General features: G+C 47.5%; 2 protein-coding genes and 1 pseudogene across 4 annotated transcripts in view; 1 reads left to right on the top strand and 2 right to left on the bottom strand.

Moving 5' to 3' along the window:
• Positions 1-20756, bottom strand: part of LOC128892503 (oxysterol-binding protein-related protein 8) — a 130732-nt gene extending 109976 nt beyond the window's left edge. The window contains exon 1 of the mRNA XM_054152960.1: positions 20746-20756. The gene's annotated coding sequence lies outside the window, so the exon portion shown is untranslated. The remainder of the gene's footprint in view (positions 1-20745) is intronic.
• LOC128892514 (dual oxidase maturation factor 1) lies at positions 328-5897 on the bottom strand. 3 transcript variants are annotated; one of them, XM_054152994.1, is made up of 8 exons: positions 5880-5897; positions 3091-3345; positions 2665-2722; positions 2451-2585; positions 1747-1966; positions 1465-1676; positions 972-1167; positions 328-627 (listed from the first exon to the last, which is right to left on the bottom strand). In XM_054152994.1, exons 2-8 carry the CDS (start codon positions 3253-3255, stop codon positions 456-458), a joined length of 1158 nt encoding a protein of 385 aa, XP_054008969.1. In that variant the 5' UTR covers positions 3256-3345; positions 5880-5897; the 3' UTR covers positions 328-455. The 3 variants fall into 3 exon arrangements, with proteins under 3 accessions (XP_054008969.1, XP_054008971.1, XP_054008970.1); XM_054152996.1 differs by lacking the exon at positions 5880-5897 and adding an exon at positions 3854-4954; XM_054152995.1 differs by lacking the exon at positions 5880-5897 and adding an exon at positions 3788-4953.
• LOC128892461 (uncharacterized) lies at positions 5738-22103 on the top strand (annotated as a pseudogene).
• Positions 22104-23448: the final 1345 nt, after the last annotated feature.

Here is a 23448-nt window from a genome sequence, read left to right as displayed (position 1 = left end):
GCGCTCGTCCTTTATTTATAACAAGTATTACATTTCTTATTTATGATGAAAAGAAGACGAACGTCTTCTTTCCGAACGATGCGTTCGTGATAAGCAGAACTGACTAAACCGAGCGACGGAATTTTGGAAATCCTTGGGGCTCCGATAGGCACCGTTTCGCAAATCGCGAGACAGGCTCGCGGGAAGACGAAGCTTGAGAAACACCGTCCTTAGGTGTCCACCTTGGTTCTCTATATTTTTAGTTAGTAGAGTTTTAACTTATTCTAGCACATCAAGGATTTATATGTACATTTTTCAGCTTATTAAGAAAATTGAAAGTCGAAACTTTGTGACTGGTGGCTGTCTATTCTCTCCCTTCTCTCCCAGGATTTCTAGGGTGGTAACTAGACGAGTAAGCGGTATAAAGATATGATTTTTATTTCGGAAGACCGAAGAACGTACGCGAACAACAGAAATCAGCCGTTGATGGTTCTTCGCGAGGACGATGGAAAAGGGTACGACCAATTGTTCTTGGTGGTGTCCTCGTGCTGGAACTCCGAAGACTCGTGCGGCGTGTAGCCGCGATTTATCACGCCCTGAGTGTCTTCCTTGGCTTCGTGTCTGCTCTGCAATTTCGACGACAGTTGACTGAAACAACGCAAATCAAAATCTAACCATCCAAATAAAAATACAATATCTCGATGGAGATTGACACGTTTAGTGTTAATTGACACGTTGATTGCCAGACTAATCGTTTACGGACCACTGAAAGCTACGTAATCAAACATTTATTGCGGTATTTATTTTTGTATCGAAATTCAAGAATTTCATTAAAATTCTCGATTTTCTTCGATACCTAACTTTTGGAATAAATTTGTTGAAAAAGCACTGTATATTACGGGTGACGTGGCGATCAACGTGTTAAAGGGCAAACGGAACAATGAATCTTTAAATATTCGATACTCAACGTAGACAGATTGATAAAAAAAAACCTTATTATGCGATCACCGAAAGAGTCCTCGATTTTAGGTAGCCTCCGTCTGATGTTCCTCGTGTCGAAGCTCTCCTCTATGATAACGTGTCGGTCGTAGGGAGTGTCGTAGTCAACCTCGAGTATAGTGGAGAACTGATGAGGGAATATCATATCGATTGCCGTTATCACCGCGCCAGCGAACATGCATCCAATACCTGGAACAGTTTGCAGCTCCTCGATGTTTCATTGTCAACCTCAACATTCGTCATCGCTTCATTACCGTATTTTAGGGACTATCGGGCGCATCATAATTCTTACTTATGGTCACTTTTAAGACTGGCGGGAATCTTAAATCAAATACTGAACGTTTTTATATTAATTTCGAGCATAAGACGCACCCGAATTTTGGAGGCAATTATTCAAAGAAACATTGTTATAGTTCTAGTTCTAGTTGTATGTTATAGTAACGGTGTTATAGTTCGCAAAATACGGCAACATTTCTCGATACGAACCAGACAGTAAGATCAGCCAATAATTCCATCCCAGATCGAAAGCAAGGATGGAGCCATCGATGTGCGCTATTAGAGGCTCGCACGGCAGAAGCGCCCAATATATCAGGTTCGTCAACAGCATGCATATACCGGTGAAAATCATGCCGTACGCTCCGTAACGCGGCACTACTACCAACAGGAGGTTCGTCATAGCCCAAGAGGCGAAGGATGTCCTGGAGAAAGCGGTCAGACACATCAGACTCGAACGATTCGAGAATGACTCGTTAAAAAAAAAACCGTTACCATAGCATGAGGGACGCGTAGTATCCAGCTTGACGATATTTGCTTCCCCAGGAGAAGCCCTCCTCGTGAAGGCTGAAGTACTCCGCTAGAGACACTATAGGAAACGGTGCGCCCTGATTCAGGGCCTCCTTGAAGGCACTGGTCATCTCACCCGTGCTTCTCCACCAAAACCTTTCGTTGTACTCGATGTCATCTACTGGGTGTTCGCTATTAGGCACCACTGCAAGACAGTGTGTAAATAAATTATTCATATATTAATCAATGTTCGAGCTAAATTGCACGGAGCTATTTAACGCAGACACTGTTTAACTCTGCGAGTTCGTTTGCTATTGTTTCCTTTGTTTAACACGTTGGCTGCCTGACGCGTGAAAATTCTTACGAAGTTAACATTTTGTCTCGAGGCTGTTGAAGGTTAGATAATTTAACATTAGTCGTAGAATTTAAATTTGTTCACCCCGCCACAAATCAACCTTTGGAATTAATTTTGTTTATCTTCTTAACGAAAAGTCCCGTCATTTCTGGGTGACACGGCGACCGACGTGTTAATCGTTACAGTAGCAATATTCTAGCATATTCCAGTTCTGGTCGACTAGACGACGGTGAAGAATCATCGGTTTAAGAAACCAGCTAACAGTGGTCGATGACAATCGAGCATGGTATGCGAGAGAGAGAGAGCGATTGAAACGTTTGCTCCGGTGACTCACGTCTGTACGTGATGTTTATGTGCATCAGGCCGATGTAGCCTCCGATTTCAGCGGTGGTCTTCTGCCTGGTGTACGCGCTGTACGTGCTGACGACGGTCGCGGAGCTGGTGTGCCAGGACGAGCCATACTGGGCCACTGCGAACGACAAAGAAGCTGTTATTCTAGGGCGGCGAAAGAGAAAACTCGGTTAATCGCAGGACTAAGTGGACCGTACCTTGAATCGAGGCTCCGACGAAGAGGCTCAGGGTCACGGTGAGAAATGTACTGAGTCTCTGGAAGCGCGTGAGGCAAAGTCGATCAAAGTAAAAGTAGCGTTCGAACATTCGAATCAGAGATGGGCGATTGTACCGTAACTCGTCTATTTTATAATTCGAGTGTTATTAATACCAACTGGTCTAATTAGATACACGGCCGTATTACGACATCTACTTCTTGGCTCGTATCTTATATCATCTTATTGCATGTATCTTTATTATAATTCCTATGTAACTACACACTTCCTGTATTTCTGCTCGTTTCTCTTCGTTGGATATTACTTCGAACTCCATCAAATGCGGTTTCATTACGAGTATAATGAATCTATCGTTGACATAACATTCTACCCATCTCTGGTACGAAGAAAGGTCGAATTGTAACTCGCCTCCTTTCGCACGCCAGGGAATATCACGAGAAACGCCGTGAAGATTGTGCCGAAGATAACGAAAACGATCACCAAAGGAACGTCGCCGGTGACCGGTGTCCTGTTGTTGTAGCTGTACAACGTCGGGCCCCCGTCGATGCGGAACGCGTCGAACCATCCCTTCATCCTCTCGATTCGATTTTGGAACTCGCGACCCTGAGAGAACCGGCTAGTTCCGGCTCTCCGTCCAAACTGCTTGGCATCAGAGTCACCTACCTGAATATTCGCGGAGAAAGCGAGATAAGTTCAACAACAAGGTCGTTCCAGGCTCCTTTCAATCCTTTGTACTCGACAAGCTTCTCTCTCGCGTCATTTAACGTAATCAACCTAATTCGGATAAACAAGGTCTCTCCGTGGCATCTTGTAACATGTCAAAGTACATTTTCATGTTTTCGAAACACCTTAAATCCCGAAAGGGATCGACGCACTAGTCACCCAAAACATCTCTAATTCAAAGCATTCTCTACTCCGACGATCATCTCTTAAAATCTCATAAAAAGCATCGTTTCCTATTTGCTTCAAGAACTACCCAGAGCAGCCCGAGGAATGCTTCATTCAAACGCCAAGTTGGGTGACCGAAAGTCGCCTCTCAAGTGCAAAGGTTCGCTGTTCGTATCGACAAATCAAAGAAACCGTTTCTTTACGTTTAAAGGTGTACCTCGGAACGCCACGCTCGGCTACCAGCATCCAAGGACGATCGTTGAGAAAGCAAAAGCGCGCTCACCTGGGCCGATAGCGCACAGGTCCGAAGGCAGCGGGAACACTGAGGCCCCGAGTAGGTTAACGGGTCTTCGAAAGTGATCTCCAGCAGTCGAGAGTCGGGTAGAGGGGACGGGTAGCACCCGAGAGGGGAGAACGAAAGAGAAATACAGGTGGGGCTGGTCTTTGAAGAGATAGGAAGGAGAACGGGCGCGAAAAGGTGTCCCCGATCAGCTGAGACCGGAAAACGTTGTTCCACACGGTTTGCGCGTGGTTTTATTTCGGCGGATCGGCGATCGATGATCCCGGATGACGACACCAGACGTGACACGCGAGGCGTGGATCGCGCGGCACGCCCGGTGGCACGCAAGAGACTTCGACGCCGGCACTATGCGCGACGCCAATTGTTTCACAGGAATTCTTTTCGTCGTTCGCGCGACCGAAATAAATCTTAGTTAACCGGAAAATCGACACGCCAAATCGAGATTGGTTTCAATGAGATGCCACCGTGTGCAAATGTCTCTAGGGGAGCTGTTTTAGTCCGGCTGTTTGGAGGATGACGCGGTCCTCGGGGTAAAACTAGACGAGACGACCTACTTCTAAGGAAAAATTTATTGATTTATTTTTCAGAGGGTATTACGATCGAGGAGAATGAAGGAGAGCGGGATATTAGGTTTAGAATGAATAGCAGAGGTAGAGACCGGTAGACGGTGTACCCGGAAGTAGATTCAGACGTTGGTCAGACACGGCTGACCTGTATGCGTTCAGATGAAGACTCGCGGAAAGTGTTACACAGTGGTTTTGAAGGAGGCATACTTACATATGCAATCAGTCGCATAAATATTCGTATCCTCTATGTTTATTGAACGAGTGTCTATGTTAAGTAATAGACGTCATGTTTTTAAATAAATTTTGGAAACGCAAATGACAAGTGTAAAAATATGTATGTTACTCGTTGTGTGTATATGACTTCCCAGAAACATTAACTTCTCTTTACTTGTTATAGAAATAATATTAAATATATTATAGAAAAATTCATTTGGTAGCATCAAAACTATTATTTAATTTAGTCAAACTTCTTCGATAGACATAGAGGGTACGAATATTTATGGGATCGACTGTAGATAGAGGAACTACCTCGTCCATGTAAATATACCATTTACAGGAGAAAAACAAGACAAAAGCTATATTTATTTAGAGCCACAACAGATTGGTTATTTTAGGATTACCTTTTTTAGCCGTCGTTCATTCTTAGAACCTTTTCACCTCACGCGCTCGAGTGTCAACGAAAAGATACCGTCTCTGTAACTTGGCAGTTATCAGAAGCTGCGATCTCGACCAAGAATGAAGTACCAGGTGTGCACGCGAAGACAGAATGAAGTCTGCCCGCTCTGGACGCCTAGTCATCGTGGCTTCATTATCGTCGGAAGGCCAGTAGTACTCGTTCGAGTCCAATTAACGTTCAACGACTCCCTCGAATCCATTCACCGTCTCTATTCGAAGAATAATAAAAATAGGCCAGCTCGAGCACCCAAGACTCGGCAATTACTGAAAGCTATGATCTCAAACAAGAATGTAGCACCGGGTGGCTGCACGCGACGATAGAAACGAAGCCATCGTTCATTAAGAACATTAAACGCGCGTTCATTAACGCTGGAAGGTCAGTAGTACTCGACTCGTTGAGATTTAATTAGAATTCATACGACACAGTGAATCCGTTAACCACAGTTGCTTGAAGAATAATAAAACGAGTTGTCTCGGGTACCGAAACCAGTGTCAACGATTTGACTAGAACAAGTCCATCGGAAGGTTAGTAACACTCGTTGAAGTACGCTCAGCGTTCAACGACTCCCTCGCTCCATTCGCTACTCCTACTAAAAAAGTAACAAGAACAGGGAATACCCAACTCATGTTGGGTACTCGTGAGGGACCCAACTGTGCCCTGCGGAAGAAGCAAGGCCCAGGTGAAGCCCGCGAGGAGAGAAGCCAGCACCAGGTGAGCACCGCGCAGAGACAGAAGGGATGGTGCCAAGGGGACACCGTGTCCGTACCGGTAGCGGAAGCACCGCGTCCACCGCATCCCGTACGACGAGATAGCAAGGTATGCGTCCAGGCTGGTCCATAGTGCCGGCAATAACTCGATCTATTTCAGGCCGTCTAATTCGAGCCGGGTGACGCTAAGCTTTTAACGGCAGCGCTGCTAGCATCATCCACCGTCGCCGCTACCACCACCACCAGACTCCGCCACCACTACCACCACCACCACCACCGACAATAACCACCGGAACGAAGAGTCCGGTGGCAGAGAGGCTGCCTACCCGCGCAGTCTCCTCAACGCGTAGGCCCCCAATACACCGACACTGCTTCTCTGACCCTTCAAGGTAAACGATACTCTACTTCGTCCACGGTAATTCGTCGCGACGTCCCGTGTCCTGGTGCAACCGTCGACGGCCGGTTTCCTACCGTTCCGAATCGCGGAGTGTCAAACCGCGGCTCGACCGGAATTAATACGTTCGGATCGCCACGGCTTTCTCTCCGCGCTCGATGAAAGCGGCAGAGATACATACGTAGTCGAGCGGAGAAAACCGAGATCTGGTTCGCGCGAAATCGTAACGGAGGATCGTATTCGCGGTAGTGCACGCGAGACTAGCGAAGGATCCTAGACGGGAGCCGTGTCCGCTGTGAGATTCGTCATCGCATCGGTATCGGTTAGGGCTCGCTCAGGGCTATCGACTTTCCGTCCCACGAGGAGGTGTCTGGTCGAGGTGGTGAGAAGCATCGTCCTATTGTCGAGGACCGGTCGACCAGGTATACGTGCTCCTACGCGGCAGCCAGGCGACGATTACGTTTCTATTCGTCGCTCGTTATTTGCCGGATCGATCGAAAAACGTAGACTACATTTACGAGCTGCAATTGTAATTATTATGATCTCACGGGCCGCGTCTGATCGTGTATCAATTGTGCCAGGCTGTAAAACTACCCTTGTCTGTGATACTCTTTGGCAGTACGCATAGTTTCGTTTCGAGTTTGATTTAACGAGGTGGATAAGTGACTAACTACATGAAAACAATTTAATAATCGCTATTTAATAATCATAAGCAGGTACGAGACTGTGTAGAAGCGTGTACAGGCCTCGCTTAATGTTACAATTCCGGTACCATCGACGTACGCGAAGCGGAGGTGGAGAATTTATTCGAAAACGACTGTGAATGGAATCCGACACAGAGTCTCAATCACCACCTCCATCTGTTGCCCGAACCGTTGGTATTACTAGCAGATGCCCCTAAAAATAGCAGGGTTTATAAACATAAACATAAACAATGGCAGAGATGACTCATGATCACGAATCCGAGCAACAAATATTATTATTATCCGCGACGTTACCGTGCCTAGTCGACCGATCCTCGACTACGAGACAACTAGCAACGAACACTCGCTACTGCTTCTGTGTATTCGATTTGTTTTTCTCGTAAATTTGGTCGTGGAGCTGTGTAGTAGCGAAATATATAATTTTGCATCCGTGCATCTACAGGGTGTTCAGACTATTGCCAGCCAGCGTTTTTCTGGTAAATGGTGGTGGTTTTATATGATAACAAAAATGAAAGAGGAAAAAGTGATACTGTTTTTTTTATATGCAATGTGTGATTCATTTTGATACGCGCTTTGAAATGATACAAAATACCATTCCATTAAAAAAAAACTGAAGGTGACGTTCGTTTCTCAGAAAATAGTACGAATACGAAAGATTTATATACCTGGTTGTATTGCATATAAAAAAAAACAGTATCACTTTTTCCTCTTTCATTTTTATTGTAATATGTATCATTTACGAGAAAATAGTGGTTAGTGATAGCCTGAACGTCCTGTACATTCGCGTTGATAAAGTTCCAGGAGAGAACGATGGGCGACTTCCAAACCGGAAGCGAAGGGAACGCAACTCGCGTATCGATGATCGATTGTTTTACATCGAGCCCAAAACTCCCCATAAATAAACTTCATGGTTTCCAAGTTGTCCGACACAAAGTAGAGTTAAATCCTACGTGGACACCATCTTTGATCGTATTAGGGTGAACCAAAGTTTCGGCGTTTCTTGCGTTGTTTCAGTTTGTGCAATATCTTGATGCCATTAAAATTACTTTATACGCAAGTGTTGTATGTCATTTTGTAGCTTTTGAAGAGCTCTTTCATATTTAATTATTAACTACGTTAATTTATCGATCGTTCAATTTTTTGTAGTTTTAGTAGAAAGTGACGTAAAAGTACTCGAATCTCAAAATTGTCCACGATTCTACTGAAACCAAAGAAATATCAAACGATCGATAAATTAACGTAGCTAATAATTAAATACGAAAGAGCTTTCCAAAAGCTACAAAGCGATACATAACACTCGCATACAAAGTAATTTTAATGACTTCAAAAAAAGAAAAAAAAAACGCACGAACTTTTGGTTCACCCTGATACAATTCTACACACCTGTCTTCTAAATGAAACCAGCGAACGATGGTTTAATCTCAGGCGCAAGCTACTCCATTTACGGCGATTTACAGCCCCCCGAGGGCGCTTCCTAGTCGATTCGACGGGAATTGGACGACGTCCCTGTTCCGATTCACGTCTCGAAGGGACTCGGTACTCGGCGTTGCCAAAATCGGCCAGATCTAGCGGTGGCAACAAAGTGGCGTTCTGGCAGGATTCCACCCGAGTGGCCAGCCGCCTCGAAAGAGCGCGTATCGCGCCTGCGGGCAAGAAGGTCGCGCGGCAGAGGCGTATTTCGGTAAAAAAGCGTAGCCGACCCGTCGAAGGCCGACGAAGGTGCTTTCACGAGGTGGTATCGAGGAGTCGTCCACCGCGGTGAAACTCGACGGGTACCTATTTATAAAGCGCGTGTGCGTCCTCGTGGCAACGCGCGCGTCCAACATCGCCGCTAACGGTTGCCTATCATGGTCGGACCGCGTGCAAACCAAACTGACCGGAACTTTCCTCCGCTTTCTTACCCTCCTTACGTTTGCGTTGTGCCCGATTCATCGTCCACCGGAGGACGAGTCGGTCCCGATTTATTCCTGCAGTAGTCTACGATAATCTGTGGCGGATGCATCGGCCTCTCGAGCCTGGTCACTCTGGTGCGTTGATCCTAGAACCTTCGCGGTTTTGGTGCGCTGATTTTTTAGGGACGCCAACTGTGGTTGGTAACGTGGTGGTTTCGTCGTTTTGTGATTTCACGAATGCGTCGATTTTTCATATTTGGGTCCCCTCGTAATGAATCGACCGTCTTAGTGACTCCGGACGCTGATTAGAATCAGTTTCTCTCTCAAAGTTTGTTGATTGAGTGAGTTATGCTTCGAATGTTCAGTTGTCATTCCGATGTGTCCAACTATCGATATTAATTATTCTCATGGAGTGATTCTTCGAAGTTGGTTGCTTCCTCGACGCGTTGATGTTCTCCAGTCTGGGAGGTGGTCTAAGGCGACCCCTCAGGTGTACCGATGTTTAACAGTTGGTTCTAACGCCCTGAAAGTTCCATGCGACGTCGTTACCAAAAGTTAATTACTCATCTGACCTCTATCTTACTGATTTTCTACGTTTCCTTCGGCAGAAAACTTTCGATAAATTCCAATCCCCTAAATCCGTATTCCTTCCAGCTGTCCAGCGTAGTTACCCCCGAGTCCAGATTCCTGTGTTTCGATGTTTTCCACGATTTTTTCGCGCGCGAGTCGAACCGAACAGAGGCGTTTGGAAAACGCACGCGAATTTGTTGGTCTTGCGTTCGCCGAAAGAAATGAATGAGGGACGTTGCGCAACACTCGCGGAAACATTTATTATGGTACGCGAGGCAACAACTGGAGTGTTTATTTATCGCGTTCCGGAGGATCCGCAGTCGAGGATGATACGAGAACCGGCGAAGACAGAGAACCGTTTTTATTTAGAGTAGCCTTTTCTTAGCAGCATCTTGACGGGTGCGTGAGAAAAAACGCTTGTTTAATTTACATCGTCTTGCCCACACTTTCTCGAATAATTCAGTTGCGCAGCCTCTGTTGGAACGTTTCGTTTCGAGCAGCCATTATTCCAGATTTTGTTCTGCAGCTCGCCACGCAGACGTGGTCCACTTATCGTCGAAAGTACGCGATAGGAAATGGACGTGGGTGTTCAGAATTAATTCGAACGTCGCGGTTCTGGATCATTAATTCTGACATAATTTCTCTAAGTAGCTTCGCAACTGATAACAGTTTATTACAAGCTTGTACAGAGTTTCATCATGGATCGTAATAGTCGGACCGCGGATCTTTATGCGAAATAAAATCAAGCAAACGCACCTAACAAAAATTCAACCTAAATAGGAATTTATTTTACTCTGCAAAAATAATACGATCCTTACTTTCAATATCTTTTTTATGTTATTGCACACTGTGTACATTTTCTAGTTTCTCAAGTTTTCTGTGAATCCATGAAAATCCGCAGTTTAGTAGCCTGTTAAAACACAGCATGCGTAGCATTCTATTAGAGTATTTAAACATGCTCTCAGTTTAAACATAAGATCACGTCCGATGGTCTTTTGTATCAAGGGAACCGGAAAGTATTTATTTATTAAAGAAATCTTAAATACTAGCCAACAGAATAATTTTCATAATTTCCATAATTTTCTAACAATTTTTCCCAGCGTAGAAACAGTTGTTCGATTCCCTTTTTGAGAAAGTCCTTCGATTTTCCATTGAAAAACATTTCCAAGTCGAAGACATTTCAACCCCACTACCCTCTGATATTTCGTTGCACTTGGAAGTAGCGAGGGAACCAGGTCCAGTTTCGAACGTCGAGTCGCGTTCCCTTACAAGTATCGGTTGTATCGAGAACGGGCGTAGCTCGCATAGAATCCGCGGGACTTCCTAATTTCCGTATGCGCGAAAACGGGTCAAAGTTATTTTCGCGCGAGGCCTGCCGTGTCCCAAACAGCCGCCAACGCTTCTCTGCCGCGGATCGCGCGACCCGCTAGACCTAGAGCCGGTCATTTAACGCTTTGGACGCAGCTCGGCCACATGGTGCCTTTCTAGGAAACGGAGAATCCCGGCTTTCACCCAGGAATACCAACACCCTCGCGTAAATGAGGGAACAAACGAACCGTCGAATAGGGAGTAGCTCAATGTCGTCGTTCCGAAGCTCCGGCTCTAAATCGGGACTGTAACCGAGTAATCACGGAATCGTTGAACTGCGAATTTAATCCGCACGGTGTAAAATTGCGTACGATCCCTGAAACAGGCTTTGCTGGGTCTCTCCCATCGTTACACTTGCCTTTGTAACTTCGAATATCTCAGTTGAGAAATATTGTATCGAGAGAAACATTTTAGAGCTTCGAACCAAATATTCTTGTATTTCGAGAAAGTCACTTGCGCAACCCATTTTTAATGTACCGGTCAAGTAGCACGTAATGCTTGCCAGAATGTGACAAACGATACGTATGTAAGCGTAGGATACTCGAGCATCACTCTGTTAAAAGTTGCAACAATTGATACAAACTATTGACAAGGTAATGCTCGTATATGCTGCGATTACGTCGTTGTGTTCCAAGCAGTGATTATTATTTAATGATAAATAGTAATCGGTAATTCGGTTTGTATTTAAAAAAATATCGGAGACTGTATCGTTAAGCGACGTTCGTCTTTCGGTTCCAGGCGCCCAGTCGAAGCAGAGGAATCATAATGTCGGAGACGGAAGGTGAGGTCTACTTTAGGAGCCGGCGTCGCGATGTTCTTTGAACGTCTCTGGCCTAGAAATATTGCGTATCGTAAATAGATAACGAACGAGCTATACGTCGAGGAACTCCGGGGAACAAGTACGATGAACGATGATGTTGAAAGGGATCGCACGAACACTTCTGTTCCGATTGTAACATTATTAACGCAACCCTTCCAAACTCATTCTCGTCTGTCTTCTGTTGTTTTGCAATTTCTCTGAAGATTTATGAAAATCATTGCACGTGGCTACTAAATCGCGTATCATCTATTTACTATTCGTACCACTCTCGAACGTTAACCCCCTTCAGACATGTGACATAACAGAAACCACCGCAGTTTAAAACTACGTTAACTACGTTAACTCCAGGGTGACTTTCGTTGACATGTACTCTTGAGATCGTCTTTCTAATCTTTCACTAAACATTATTCACATGCTTGTAAAGCACGTGAAATGAAATGGAGAGAGACACCGTAATCCAACGAGCAAAGCAAGCTTTAAATAATCCGATGCGTGGGAATTCGAGACCTCGTAAGCCTCCGTAAGGTTCAACTATAATTTATCAAAGACTCCGAAAAACGCGTGTAATCAAAACGTCCGGCATACTTTCATATTAATCGGTATCCATCGTCGAACGCTTTCGTTTCATGAATCACCACTGACAGACTGACATTATTTTCGAATTGGAATCTACTTTGTTGTATCAGACTAGCTCGAAGACATGTCGCTACGTTCTTGTGTTCCGATTCGGTACCGTTGAAATTTTTCTAGATATTCGAGCAGTAGTGGTGAGCAATGATTTCCACAACATCATCGAGGAGGAGAGCGGGAGATCGAGCTCAGTGGATTATCTAGACTCCTACGACGACATCCCGAAGGGAACCGCGAGAAGCTTCTCCGTGGAAAGCAACGAGGAGATCAAGGGGACGAGGGAGCACGAGACGTTTATAGAGAACCAGGGGAAGTTCGAGACAGAGAGGAAAGAAGCCACGCAACCAGGTTCGTGATGCACGGTAATTCGTGGATAGATGGATCACCGTTTGGGATCGAAACTGAGGTTAAGGGAAAGTGGCGCGATGTTTCGCGATCTCGCGAAATTATCGTTACTTCGTAAGGAATGATTCTATTCGAGGAGAAGCAAACTAATAAATACTTGTTCGCACCTGTCCAGCCAGTATTACCCTGAAATTGATATACTTAGCCGTCACAGGTGGCTCCGTTGCCTAGGATCTAAGAACTAATTTAATATCGATCTACGAACACGGTGGAACCGCGACGCTCCATCGAAACGAGCGCAGGAATAAAAAGCACCATTTCGCTCCTGCAAGCGAAAACGTTGATGAACCATGATCAAGATTTCTGTAATTAAGCTGCTCCGTATCGCGTACCTCTGTACTCCGTACTCCACAGCGTCGCGATCGAGGGAGCTCTGTTATCGAAATTTTGGAGAAACGAAAAATATCTTGCGACCAAGTAAATCCCGTTGTGGCTATCCATCCTCGAATTACCTCGACATCAAGACCGATCGACGCGTCTCCTGCTCGAGCCCGTCACGCTCGCTGGTGGGCAGCTGCGAGGCGTTGAACGAGCTACCGAAAATAAATCCCACGGAGAATCCCGCGGGGTTTTAAATAAAGCCCAGCGCGATAGCCGGTCAACCAGCCTCCCTTTCGGCATCGCGAAAACGCGTCAGGCGTTCCGCGCTTCCCTCGCGTTCCTCTGCGAGCCAACTAGACGAATAGCTAAACGAAGAGAGAGGCGAGAAAGAGAGAAAGCGAGACGGATCGATGGACAGATAGATCATTTATCGCGCGAAGAGAGAGGCTCCGACGAGGTAGGATCTGCTCGTGCAGAAGTAGGAGGGCACCGGGGACGTTCGCGAACCAGGAAATTCCGAAAATTTGGTAACTCGTGCGCTGCGAGCAGAGTAGCTTACATTTGGGATATCAAATCGTTGTACATATACGTTGTACTTGTACATTGTACGTATACATTGGTTTTATTTGGGAGGCACGTGTATGGAACTTGTGTAAACCATGAATTTTATATTGCTTTACAGTCAGTCGGTATTCATACCGTGTATGTTTATTGAAGAGATACTGTACCAAATGATAAGTTTGATGTTTCCAAATCAATGTTTCATTATAAATATGTACATAAATAAATTGTACACATGTATATATTTATACTGAAAAATTTATTCGGTGACGTGACATCCATCGTTTAATTTAGGCAAAATTCTTTAATGAACATAGAATGTACGAATACTTATGGGACTGGCTGTACGCGCAGTTTTGTGACTGTAAAAGGGGACGTTTGTTTAAGCTTGATATTCCACGTGAAGAATATCTTTTTGGGGGGTTCCATCCCCTCGAGCTAGCGCTGTGACGTTTGCTGCAGTTAGGATATAAAGTTAAATTCACATTTACTATTGTCATTCTGAAAACTAAAAAAACACCCTCGAAATTAGTTCTTGTAGACCACGAATTTTATACCGATTTATGTACAATTTTGTGAATATAAAAAGGGATGTTTGCTTAAGCTCGATACTCCACGAGAAAGAAGAATTTTTTTTTTTGAGGTTTCCATCCCCTCAAGCTAGCGCTGTGATGTTTGCTGCAGTCAGGTGATGAAGTTAAATTCGTATTTACTTTACTCTGAAAACTAAACCCACCCTCAACCCTCGGAATTAGTTCTAAACTGAGAAATCGGAATCCAACCACCAGGCAAAGAAAAAATTGAAATATACTCTGCTCGCGCACGAGATTCGGAGGTCATCCGAACGTCCAGGTTCCCTTAACCGAAAGGAGCGCGAGAAAGAGAGGGGAAAAAAGCGGTTACGCGTGCGTTGTACTCGTCGAATTGAGCCACGACTCAGGTCCTCAGGTCGGCTGGGTTCAACCCCCGTCTCGTATCGTTTCTTTTTCAGCGACGTCGCCGACAACGGAAACAGAGGCGACCAACGAGGACGGTAACGCGCGACGCGAGGAGGCGGTGGCGAGGGTAGGGGCGGCAGGTATCGTCGATGGACGCAACGAGAACGCGCCAGTCGGTGAGTGGAATTCATTGCCAGTACTGGTAGAGCGTCTTCGCGCGGCTCTCGAGGTCTCCCTAGCCCAGGGGAGCCGTCGCGACGCCGAGCCGTCCGCGCTGCCCGAGGACTCTGGCGTCGACTCCGAGGAGGACTTCCGGATACGCACCTCCATGGAACGCGTGCTTGGGGACTGCAAGGAACCCGAGCTGAGGAAAGACTTGAAATTCTTGGAGGATCTTCTGCTGTCGGACATACAGACCGCTCTGTCGCGTCTTCGAGAGACCTTGGAACGAATAGACGTGGCCGCGCTCGCGAAAAACGGTGCCGCTTCCGATCCCACCGGCAAGCTTCATCTTCTTCGACTGGTGTCCAGTTTGTTGTCGAGGCTGCAGGTGCCAGAGAAGGTGCCCGAGAAGGCGCCAGTGTTGCCGTCCACGTCGTTGAGTCGCAGGCGTCGCGGGACCAGGCACACCATCGGCGTCTCCGCGGAGGAGCTGGCGCGAGCCAGGAAGTGGCTGGAGGAAGAAAGGAGTGCCTTGCCCCTCGACGAGCCAGCGCTCGTCAAAGAGCAGAAATCTGAGCAGCTAGGGACAGTTCCGACGGTGGAGAGGAAGCCCGAGGAAATCCGCGACAAGTGCGTGAAGGACGCGATCAACCAACGCCAGTTGCTGGAGGACAAGAACAAAGAGATCCGCGACAGCTATCTGGGCGTCCAACAGGTGGACGGCGTGGACGGAAAACCGGAGGAGTCTAGCATGCTCCAGGGCCAGTGTCGAGGGAGCAACGGTTACCAGGTGAAAGAGAACAGCGAGAACGACGTCGAGGAGATCGAGGAGAGGAGTCGCGTTAGCAAGCTAGCGGCTGCTCTCAGGCAACGAGCCGAGTTGGCAACGTCCGGTGGTAGATACGGTGGGAACAAGTTCACCGCGAAGAAATCAAAGATCAAACGTGCCAACACCATAGATATACCTAGCTACTTGAAGCTCCAAGCGGAGAGTCTTGGCCACGAGGGTACAGGTTGCGTCTCGCTGAGAAGACCCATCAACGTGGGAGACAAGACCCTCAGTTCCGCCTCTATCGTGCCCAGCTTTCAGCCAAAGACGGAGAACGACAGAAAGTTCCTAGCCCTGATCACCAAGAACAACGACGCGCCGCCTCTCGCTCCTGTAGCGCCCTTCAAGCCGTTCGGTTACGCCAAGGCCACGGACATGTCGTCGTTGACCAACAAACAGTGGAACAGTCGGTTCTCCAACATCAAGACGACCTTCGACAAGCCGTCCCCCAACGAGGAAAGGGAGAACAGACCGTCGTTGAAGGATCGAGCGAATAAATGGTTTTCGGGGATGCCCCAGACCCAAGCTTACTCGAACGAAAGGACTCCGGAGTCGAGCTCGAGCTACAACGCTCCGATGATGAGAACGGAAGCATCGGGTGGCTTTAGACACGCTCCGTCGTCGCCTTTCAGAAAGATCGAGAAACCGGTACCCGTGTCGTCCTCCAAGGTGCCTAGTTCCTACCATTGGCCCAAGAACGCCCCAGCGCCCACGAACACGCTGCGAGAGAAGGCCAGGAAGATGTTCGACCGAGACGTTCAAGCCCCGTCGAAGCCTAGACCCGATTTGGAGCACGGCGAAAAGCCCAGCTTTCCTCGTCCGCCTTGGATCGATCACGACAGAGGCGAGAATAGGGGTAACGCTACTGTAAACGAGAACGGAAGACTCGATTATCGCTCGTTCTGCAAACAGTTCGCTCCCTTCGTGGGCAAGGGTTCCGTGGATCAGAAGAAGTTCGAGGATCGTCCAAGAGACCTGAGCAGACGCGACAGGAACTCCGGAGTAGTGGACGGGAAGATCTCCTTCAAAATGCTGCCTGACAATCGCGTGCAGACCCACCAGTACCCTCCCGTGGAGCGTCGCGAGGTTCACAAGTTGGGTGCCGAAAGGAACGTGTTCGAGGTACCGAAGGGTGGACGATACAGCGAGAAGGACACGTCGAAGGGGCCCGTATTCCCTGACGCGACCCTGCGCGGCAGCTCTTCGGTGGCAGTGCAAACTGGGATCGACGACGAGCAGCAAGACGAGGGGCGTTCGTTTCGAGTGGCGCCTAAGATCTCCAAGGGTCCTGGCTTGGTCTGCAGCAACGCTTCCGTTCAGACCACCAGCGACCTGGAGAGGCCAACGATTGCGGTCAGCGACGTGGACGTCGAGAAACAGTGGAGGCCTCTGCACCGCGAAGGCTCTGATTCCGAGGGACCCAACCTGATACACCGTCCAGATCCCCATCGGTTCGTCTTGGACCATAATCAAAATTACCACAGCGTGTTGAGTGATTCCGATTCGAACTGGGCGTCGTCGAGTCCACGTCAGGTCTCCAGCGAACAAACTTACAAGGAGGCTGCGCCGCAGAGACAGGTTAGCGATCCTGTGCACAAGGATCCACCCGAAGAAAGTCGGGATTATTCCTTCGCGTCGCCAAGTTTGCCCGTCGATGACTCGAGCTTCCTGAACGACGAGAACATCCAGAACCAGGACATCAGTCCCGAAGTCGGAGTGGTAACGCGTTATACGTGCGCGATCGCCACCGTCGCGTCCTCCGTCGACAGTCCCGAGCCGCGTTCCGAGGCTATGGATTCCAGAACGTCTTCGTCCCCCTCGCCCTCTCAGTTCTCGTGGACCAAGTCCAGACCCGCGACCAGCGAGAACGCGACGCCCGAGGACGAGATACGCAGGCACAACCTGCTACAGCAGAGCCTCGTACGTCGACTGCAGAACGAGATCACGTCCCTGAACGACGAGCCGCCCCTCCAGTCGCCGATCACCAGCCAACATCTAACCGTCGACGAGCCCAAGACGTCGAGCCACCCCTCGATAACCAGCCAACCTGTTCGTTTCTCTCCGAGTCATCAACAGAGCCAGTCTTCCAGCTACACCCAACACGCGAAGGTAGCTCAGAATCCACAAAGCCTCGTCCGTCACCTACAGAACGAGTCACCTGTCCAGCCGTCGATCACCAGCCAACATTCAACCACGGATCCGTCCAGAATCTCTAGTCTTCCCTCGATCGTCGATCAATCCGCAACTATCGCCCAGAGTCGTCAACAAAGCTTCAGCCAGTCTCCCAACTACAGTCACCAGGCAAACCTCGGCCAGAGCCATCAACAGAGCATCAGCCAGTCACCCAACTACAGCCACCCTCCGAACTACACCCAGAGTCATCGCCTTGGCTTCAACCAGCCTGCAAATTTCAACCAGCCTGCAAATTTTGACCAGCCGCCGAGTTCCCACGCACCCAATCGTTTCGCCAAGTTCTTGGCGCCAGTCCCGCAAAAGAAACCGGAACCGTCTCGAGCCCAGTCTCCTCCAATCGTCGCCAACAGAGTGGGCGCCCTCAGGGATGCCTACGAGCAAGTGCCGAGCACGCAGACCAGGCCCATCCACAAGGAACGTTCACCGATACCCAACGGCGCGACCCCAATCGACTCCAGCGACGAGTACCTCGTCTCTTGCGCGACCAAGCCCTCGAGGTCCATCGTTCTGTCCAAGTCGGAGTCCTGGCATCAGCTGGCCATCTCCAACAGCTATCCTCGCGCGCCTCGCGTGAACGTGCCAACGTCGACGCCTTCCAAAGCTCCCTCGCACACGAAACCACCCAAGCCAAAGTCACCCTCGTCGCAGAAGCTGCGGTCCAAGCAGTTCGAGGCCTCCTCCATGGCCGACAGCGTGAAGAAGATGGAAGACAAGATCAGGCAGTATTTCGACAGCCCCAGCGACTCCCTCGAGGCGAGGGATCACTCGAAACACAGACGTTCGCCGAGGACGTTCGCCAAAGGGATGGTCGGGCTGTCCCGCAGTCGCACGATGCCCGGGATATCCGACGAGAAGCTGCACCTGACGATACCCGCGCCCCAACAAGCGCCTCTGCTGAACGTGAACACCGCGGACGTCGACAAAGTTTTCGACGACCTGTTCGAGGAGGCCACGAGGACCGATGGCCGCCAGTGTTGACCGGCTGGATCGTCCTCGTCATCTCCTCCGTGGAATCAAACGCGATTCGCCTTGGCTGGGAACTGTTCCGTTGCTCTCCGTGAAAGAAGAACTGTTTTATCGAGGTCAGCGCGTCGCGAATTGTACGCTTCCCACTGGAGGAAGTCCTTTCCTGTTTCTAGTCTCATCGTATCGTGTTCATCGCGTAGTTTAATCGCTCGCCGCCGACGCCTGAGTGCCATAGACGTTAGAAAAAAGTAATGCAACGAAGAGATAGAGAGTGACATCGACGGTAAAGCAACGACGCGCGCTCTCGTCGCGATTCGAAGAAGAGAAACGTAATCGTTAGATCGTGGAAAGGAAGGCTTCGAGGTGCGCGAGAATGCAAGAACCGCGAACGAGGGGACAACGGAGCCGCGAAGGAGTCGGCTTTTAACCCTCCCAAGGTTAGATTAGCGCCTCGCGGGAGCAACGACGACGAGAATCGTCCAAGATCGTCGTTCATCATCGAGGAAAATAAAAGCGAACCCGATCGTTCGACGTTTTCGTGCTCGTCCACCCGAAAGCACCGGGAGGCGAGCTTTCTCGCAGCTGCTCGACGCTCCGCGTGTGCTTCTCAACCGTTTCTTCTTCGTCTTCTTCTTCTTCTTCTTCTTTTCTTTTGTTGTTGTCTCTGTTCTACTTCTGTTTTTGTTTAATAAGCCTCGAGTCGCGCTCTGCGAACACGTTTTGCGGACGGACGTTGAGAGAGTCGTGCTAGAAGGTCGTGCCAAACCCCGAATAAAGCAGTGAGTCACTAGCCCTTCTTTGTTGATCCTTTTGCCATCGCGCAGTGTAACGTCTGTAGCTTGCACCAACCGGACTGTGCACGAGTTTAACAACGTAGCACACCATATAGTCGCAGTAGAACTTTTAGAGGCGACACCACACACACACACACGCACACCCGTTTTTCGCGACGCAAGACGAACTTGGATTCTTGATGGTGACCGAGCAGGATGCAGGGTGTCGCGCGGTTAGGGTTGCCGTTTACAGAGAAAGAATTTGTCGCCATTATTAAAGAGGTGCCACTTTAACCCTTTCGACTCTGCAGATTTCTATTTGAATTCTACTCGTTTCTAGAATTTACTATGAATCAAAGAGCGTATTATATATTTTTTTGTTAACATATTTATATTCCTGTGAGTCTCAATCGTAATTTGGCAACCAGATATATTCACTGGGAGATACATCGCTAGGGCCGAAAGAGTTAAAAATGTCAGGGACTGTGCAAGCTTACTCGGTAGCTACTTCGCTATCTTTTTTTTTTTTTATTTTTGTATTTTTCAGAGTATCTCGCCAAACGTGCTGGAAATGTTTGTCGGTGACTCGACGAGACACCCTGTACACTGTACGATTTCCTGCGCAACCGTGTCGCATTAATAGAGCGGAATGATGAGAGATGCGACTCCTTGGCGCGTTACTGGAACTTCCTACTTTTCTATTTCGCTTAGTGCTCCGATCGGGTCCGAATTCATTTCGAAAGAAACGCCCGACGGGATCTTGACCGTGAATGAATAATCGCCGGGACGTTCTACGCCACGATTCCTCCTAAAATAGAGTCCGGGTATGATGGAGTAGAACGTCGAGGCTGACTCGAGCGTAGGACTGTCAAGGGTTGGTAGCCCATGCGTCTGGATCGGTGGAGATTTGTTTAAAATAGTTGTCGCGAAATTTGTCTTGGCTTTGAAATCGCGTTCTCCGTCGCGGGAACTCGTCACCGATGCATTTTTCTCGTTCGTTTTATTTTTCTTTTTTCTTTCTGTTTTTTTTTTTTTGCTCTCGAACACGACGAATCGTTCCTCCCCGATTTCTGTTTCCATCGAGAGTTCTCGGGCAGAGGCAAATCATTCATCGATCGACGCGAATATAATTCGTCCTCTATCGACGCGAAAATAGCACGTCCCGCGCACGTGCATTTATTTGGAGATTGTAAACATTCGGGACACGCGCCAGCCAAGTTTCCAAGTCTTTATTCGCGGAATCGATGAGGATTCTCTTAGCGAGATTACGCTTTTAACGATACGCAACAAGCACCAGCCCGCTGTACACGCTATTTTTATGAAATCTTCCACGCGGATTATCGAACGAGATATTAAACACATATTTTTAATTATGGCTTTCAACATCCCTGCGCGGGACTCTGTTGATACGAAAGAAATACCTGTTTAATATTGCTCGATATTACTCTTATTTACGTAAAGTTTCGTGACGATGGTCGCGTTACTGTTGGATGGCGGTCGTGATATCAGCTAATCGTCGCGAATTAAGTGCCGCCACTTTGGTGTCCATGTGGGTACGAGTGCGTCTGTGTGTGTGCGTGTGTGATAACGCACGAATACCTACTGCATACGGGGTGGCGGTGGAAATTGCACGAATTTCCTCGACGTTCTTCGATACGAGCACACGAGCCTTTAGTTTAGAACCAGCTCCGCGTGTTTTTTACTACTTTTATTTTCCTTTACTTTTTCCTTTTCTTTGTTGATGGAGGCGATTTCGTCATCGCCTCGTTGCAGCTCCGATCAGAAATAAATAAAACAAACTAATTTTTTTAACGAAACGAAGAAATTACAATGAAACCGTGATTGTTTCAAAATTAATCGCAACAGTAACCGATCACCGATCGATGAATCGCGACGAGGTTGAGAAACGAAAGTTCTCTTCTCTTTTTCTTTTCTTTTTTCTGCCAGATCCTTCTAATAATTCTCACATGCGCAGCGATTTATTGACAAACGTTGGTTTTCGAAACATAGGCATAGAGATTAACATTGGTTCGATGACAGAATGCGTTTCAATGATAAACCCTAACGTTTGCGCTGACGACTTGCTACCAGGACGGTTTCATCTTTTACTGACTTTCCTCTCTTCGTTTTTCAGCCCGCAAGAAGCCACTATCCCCGTTTGCCAAGTTTCGTGAACTCGACAGACAAAATAGCGCCGCTTCGTCACCGAGGTAATTGAAAACTATTTACGTGTATTATTTATTTCCAAGGCATTCGCGCGCCTTCTTCGCCAGGGTCACCTTTCGATTCACGCAATGCTCCTAAATACTTTTACTTGGACTAATTAAATAACTTTATACAATTTTAGATTTAAGGCTTTCGCGAGTGTTATCCTTTATATAATATCCATGGTTTTCGGAAGCTTCGGTATCGGAGCTACCTATCCCTGAAGATGCGTAACGTTTCCAAAACGTTTGCAACAAGCTGAAATCAAACGAGCCAATCTTCCGGAATCCATGAATACTACAAACTTTACATAACGTAAAAGAATCTACCACTTCGTAATTAGTTAATTCCGTGGTTACTCGGACGAAGGTACATTATTTTTCCTTCAACAATCCTTGTATTTGCGCACAACCGCGAGGCTTCGAATCCGTACATGCAGCTGGTTCCTCCAAAAGTTTAACGCATACCTTTTCTTTCTATATTTAGTCCCGTAAAGTCACCGGCAACAGAGTTTCGATTCAAGTTTACCGAGCCAGCGGTGCGGGACAACGCGGCGCAAATAAAAGAGCGGCTACTGGCGTGGTGCCGTTCCAAGACCAAAGAGTACGAGGTAAATCCGCGTTGGAAAATGGTGCTTCGCGTGTTATTTACAGAAACGGGGGATAATTTCGCGTCGCCAATTAAAACCGACTCGTGACCAGAGTTGCTATGCATGGATCATGAGACTAGAGTACAAAGAGACCAAGAATGGTGACGTCACTTCTTTTCGTTGCAGAACGTGCAACTGGATAATTTCTCGACGAGCTGGAACAACGGTTTGGCATTTTGCGCTTTGCTTCATCACTTCAGACCAGACGCTTTCGACTATAATTCTCTACGGCCGGAGAATCGCAGGATGAACTTCGACTTGGCGTTTAAAAAAGCCGAGTAGGCAACGATTTCTTCTATTTCCTTTAGTCTGCCCCTGAAAATAGATTGTCTGATAAGAAACACACGATTGACAAAGAACGAAAACGTTTGGAACGATTACGATTTCCGTGATTTGACCGTGTTTTTATTTAATATAACTTATCTGAAAAACAATGCCACAATATTACATTCATTCAAAGTATGATAATATCATATTTATAATGAATATAATTTACAAACTAAACGGTTTCCGGTTTCGACGTACTCACACCACGAAAGTCGTAATCTCCCCTAATCATTTTTCAAGTAATGTTTTTTATAATTTTTAATATTTAATTAGACGATATTCCTTGTAAGTCATGTGTGAGAATGACCTTTGTTTTAACGCCATTAAGGTGTTGTAACCCAGTAAATGGTTAATAGCACCGCGAGAAAATTCGTTGATGGCGGCACCATTATCATTGTTCTTAGCGAACTCGCTGGGATCGCACCGTTGCTAGATGTCGAGGACATGGTGGTGATGCGACGACCAGACTGGAAGTGCGTCTTCACCTACGTGCAGTCTATCTATCGCCGTTTCAAGGATGAAGATTAAAAACTGACTCCAACGCTTCTCGACGGCGTTCCGCAGTGCAAACCCGACGTTCACCGACTCTCACGATTCAGTTTCCGTGAGACGGTTCACTTCCCGTTTAATTGGTCACCAAGGAAACTACGCAATTCTTCGTACGAGATGGGAGAGATGAAAAACATTCGAGGAGAAAGTTCCTCGTACAAGAATACCGAACAACGAAGCTCGCTTTTGCGCATCCAGCAATTTACGCACGACTTCCTGGCAGTCTATCGAACTTTTGTAACTTTTCACTGAAACTATGATGCAGCAGATAAATGGCTTCCTCGAACACGCAGTGCTGTGACTGGTGTGTTAACGAAACATCGTCAGTCGTTGCCAAAACCGATGTTAGCGTTGATTTTTCAATGGAACTCA

Source organism: Hylaeus anthracinus, unplaced genomic scaffold (genome assembly GCF_026225885.1).
Source record: "Hylaeus anthracinus isolate JK02 unplaced genomic scaffold, UHH_iyHylAnth1.0_haploid 12002, whole genome shotgun sequence".
Classification (NCBI taxonomy): domain Eukaryota; kingdom Metazoa; phylum Arthropoda; class Insecta; order Hymenoptera; family Colletidae; genus Hylaeus; species Hylaeus anthracinus.
This window is presented reverse-complemented; position numbering and strand designations above follow the sequence as displayed.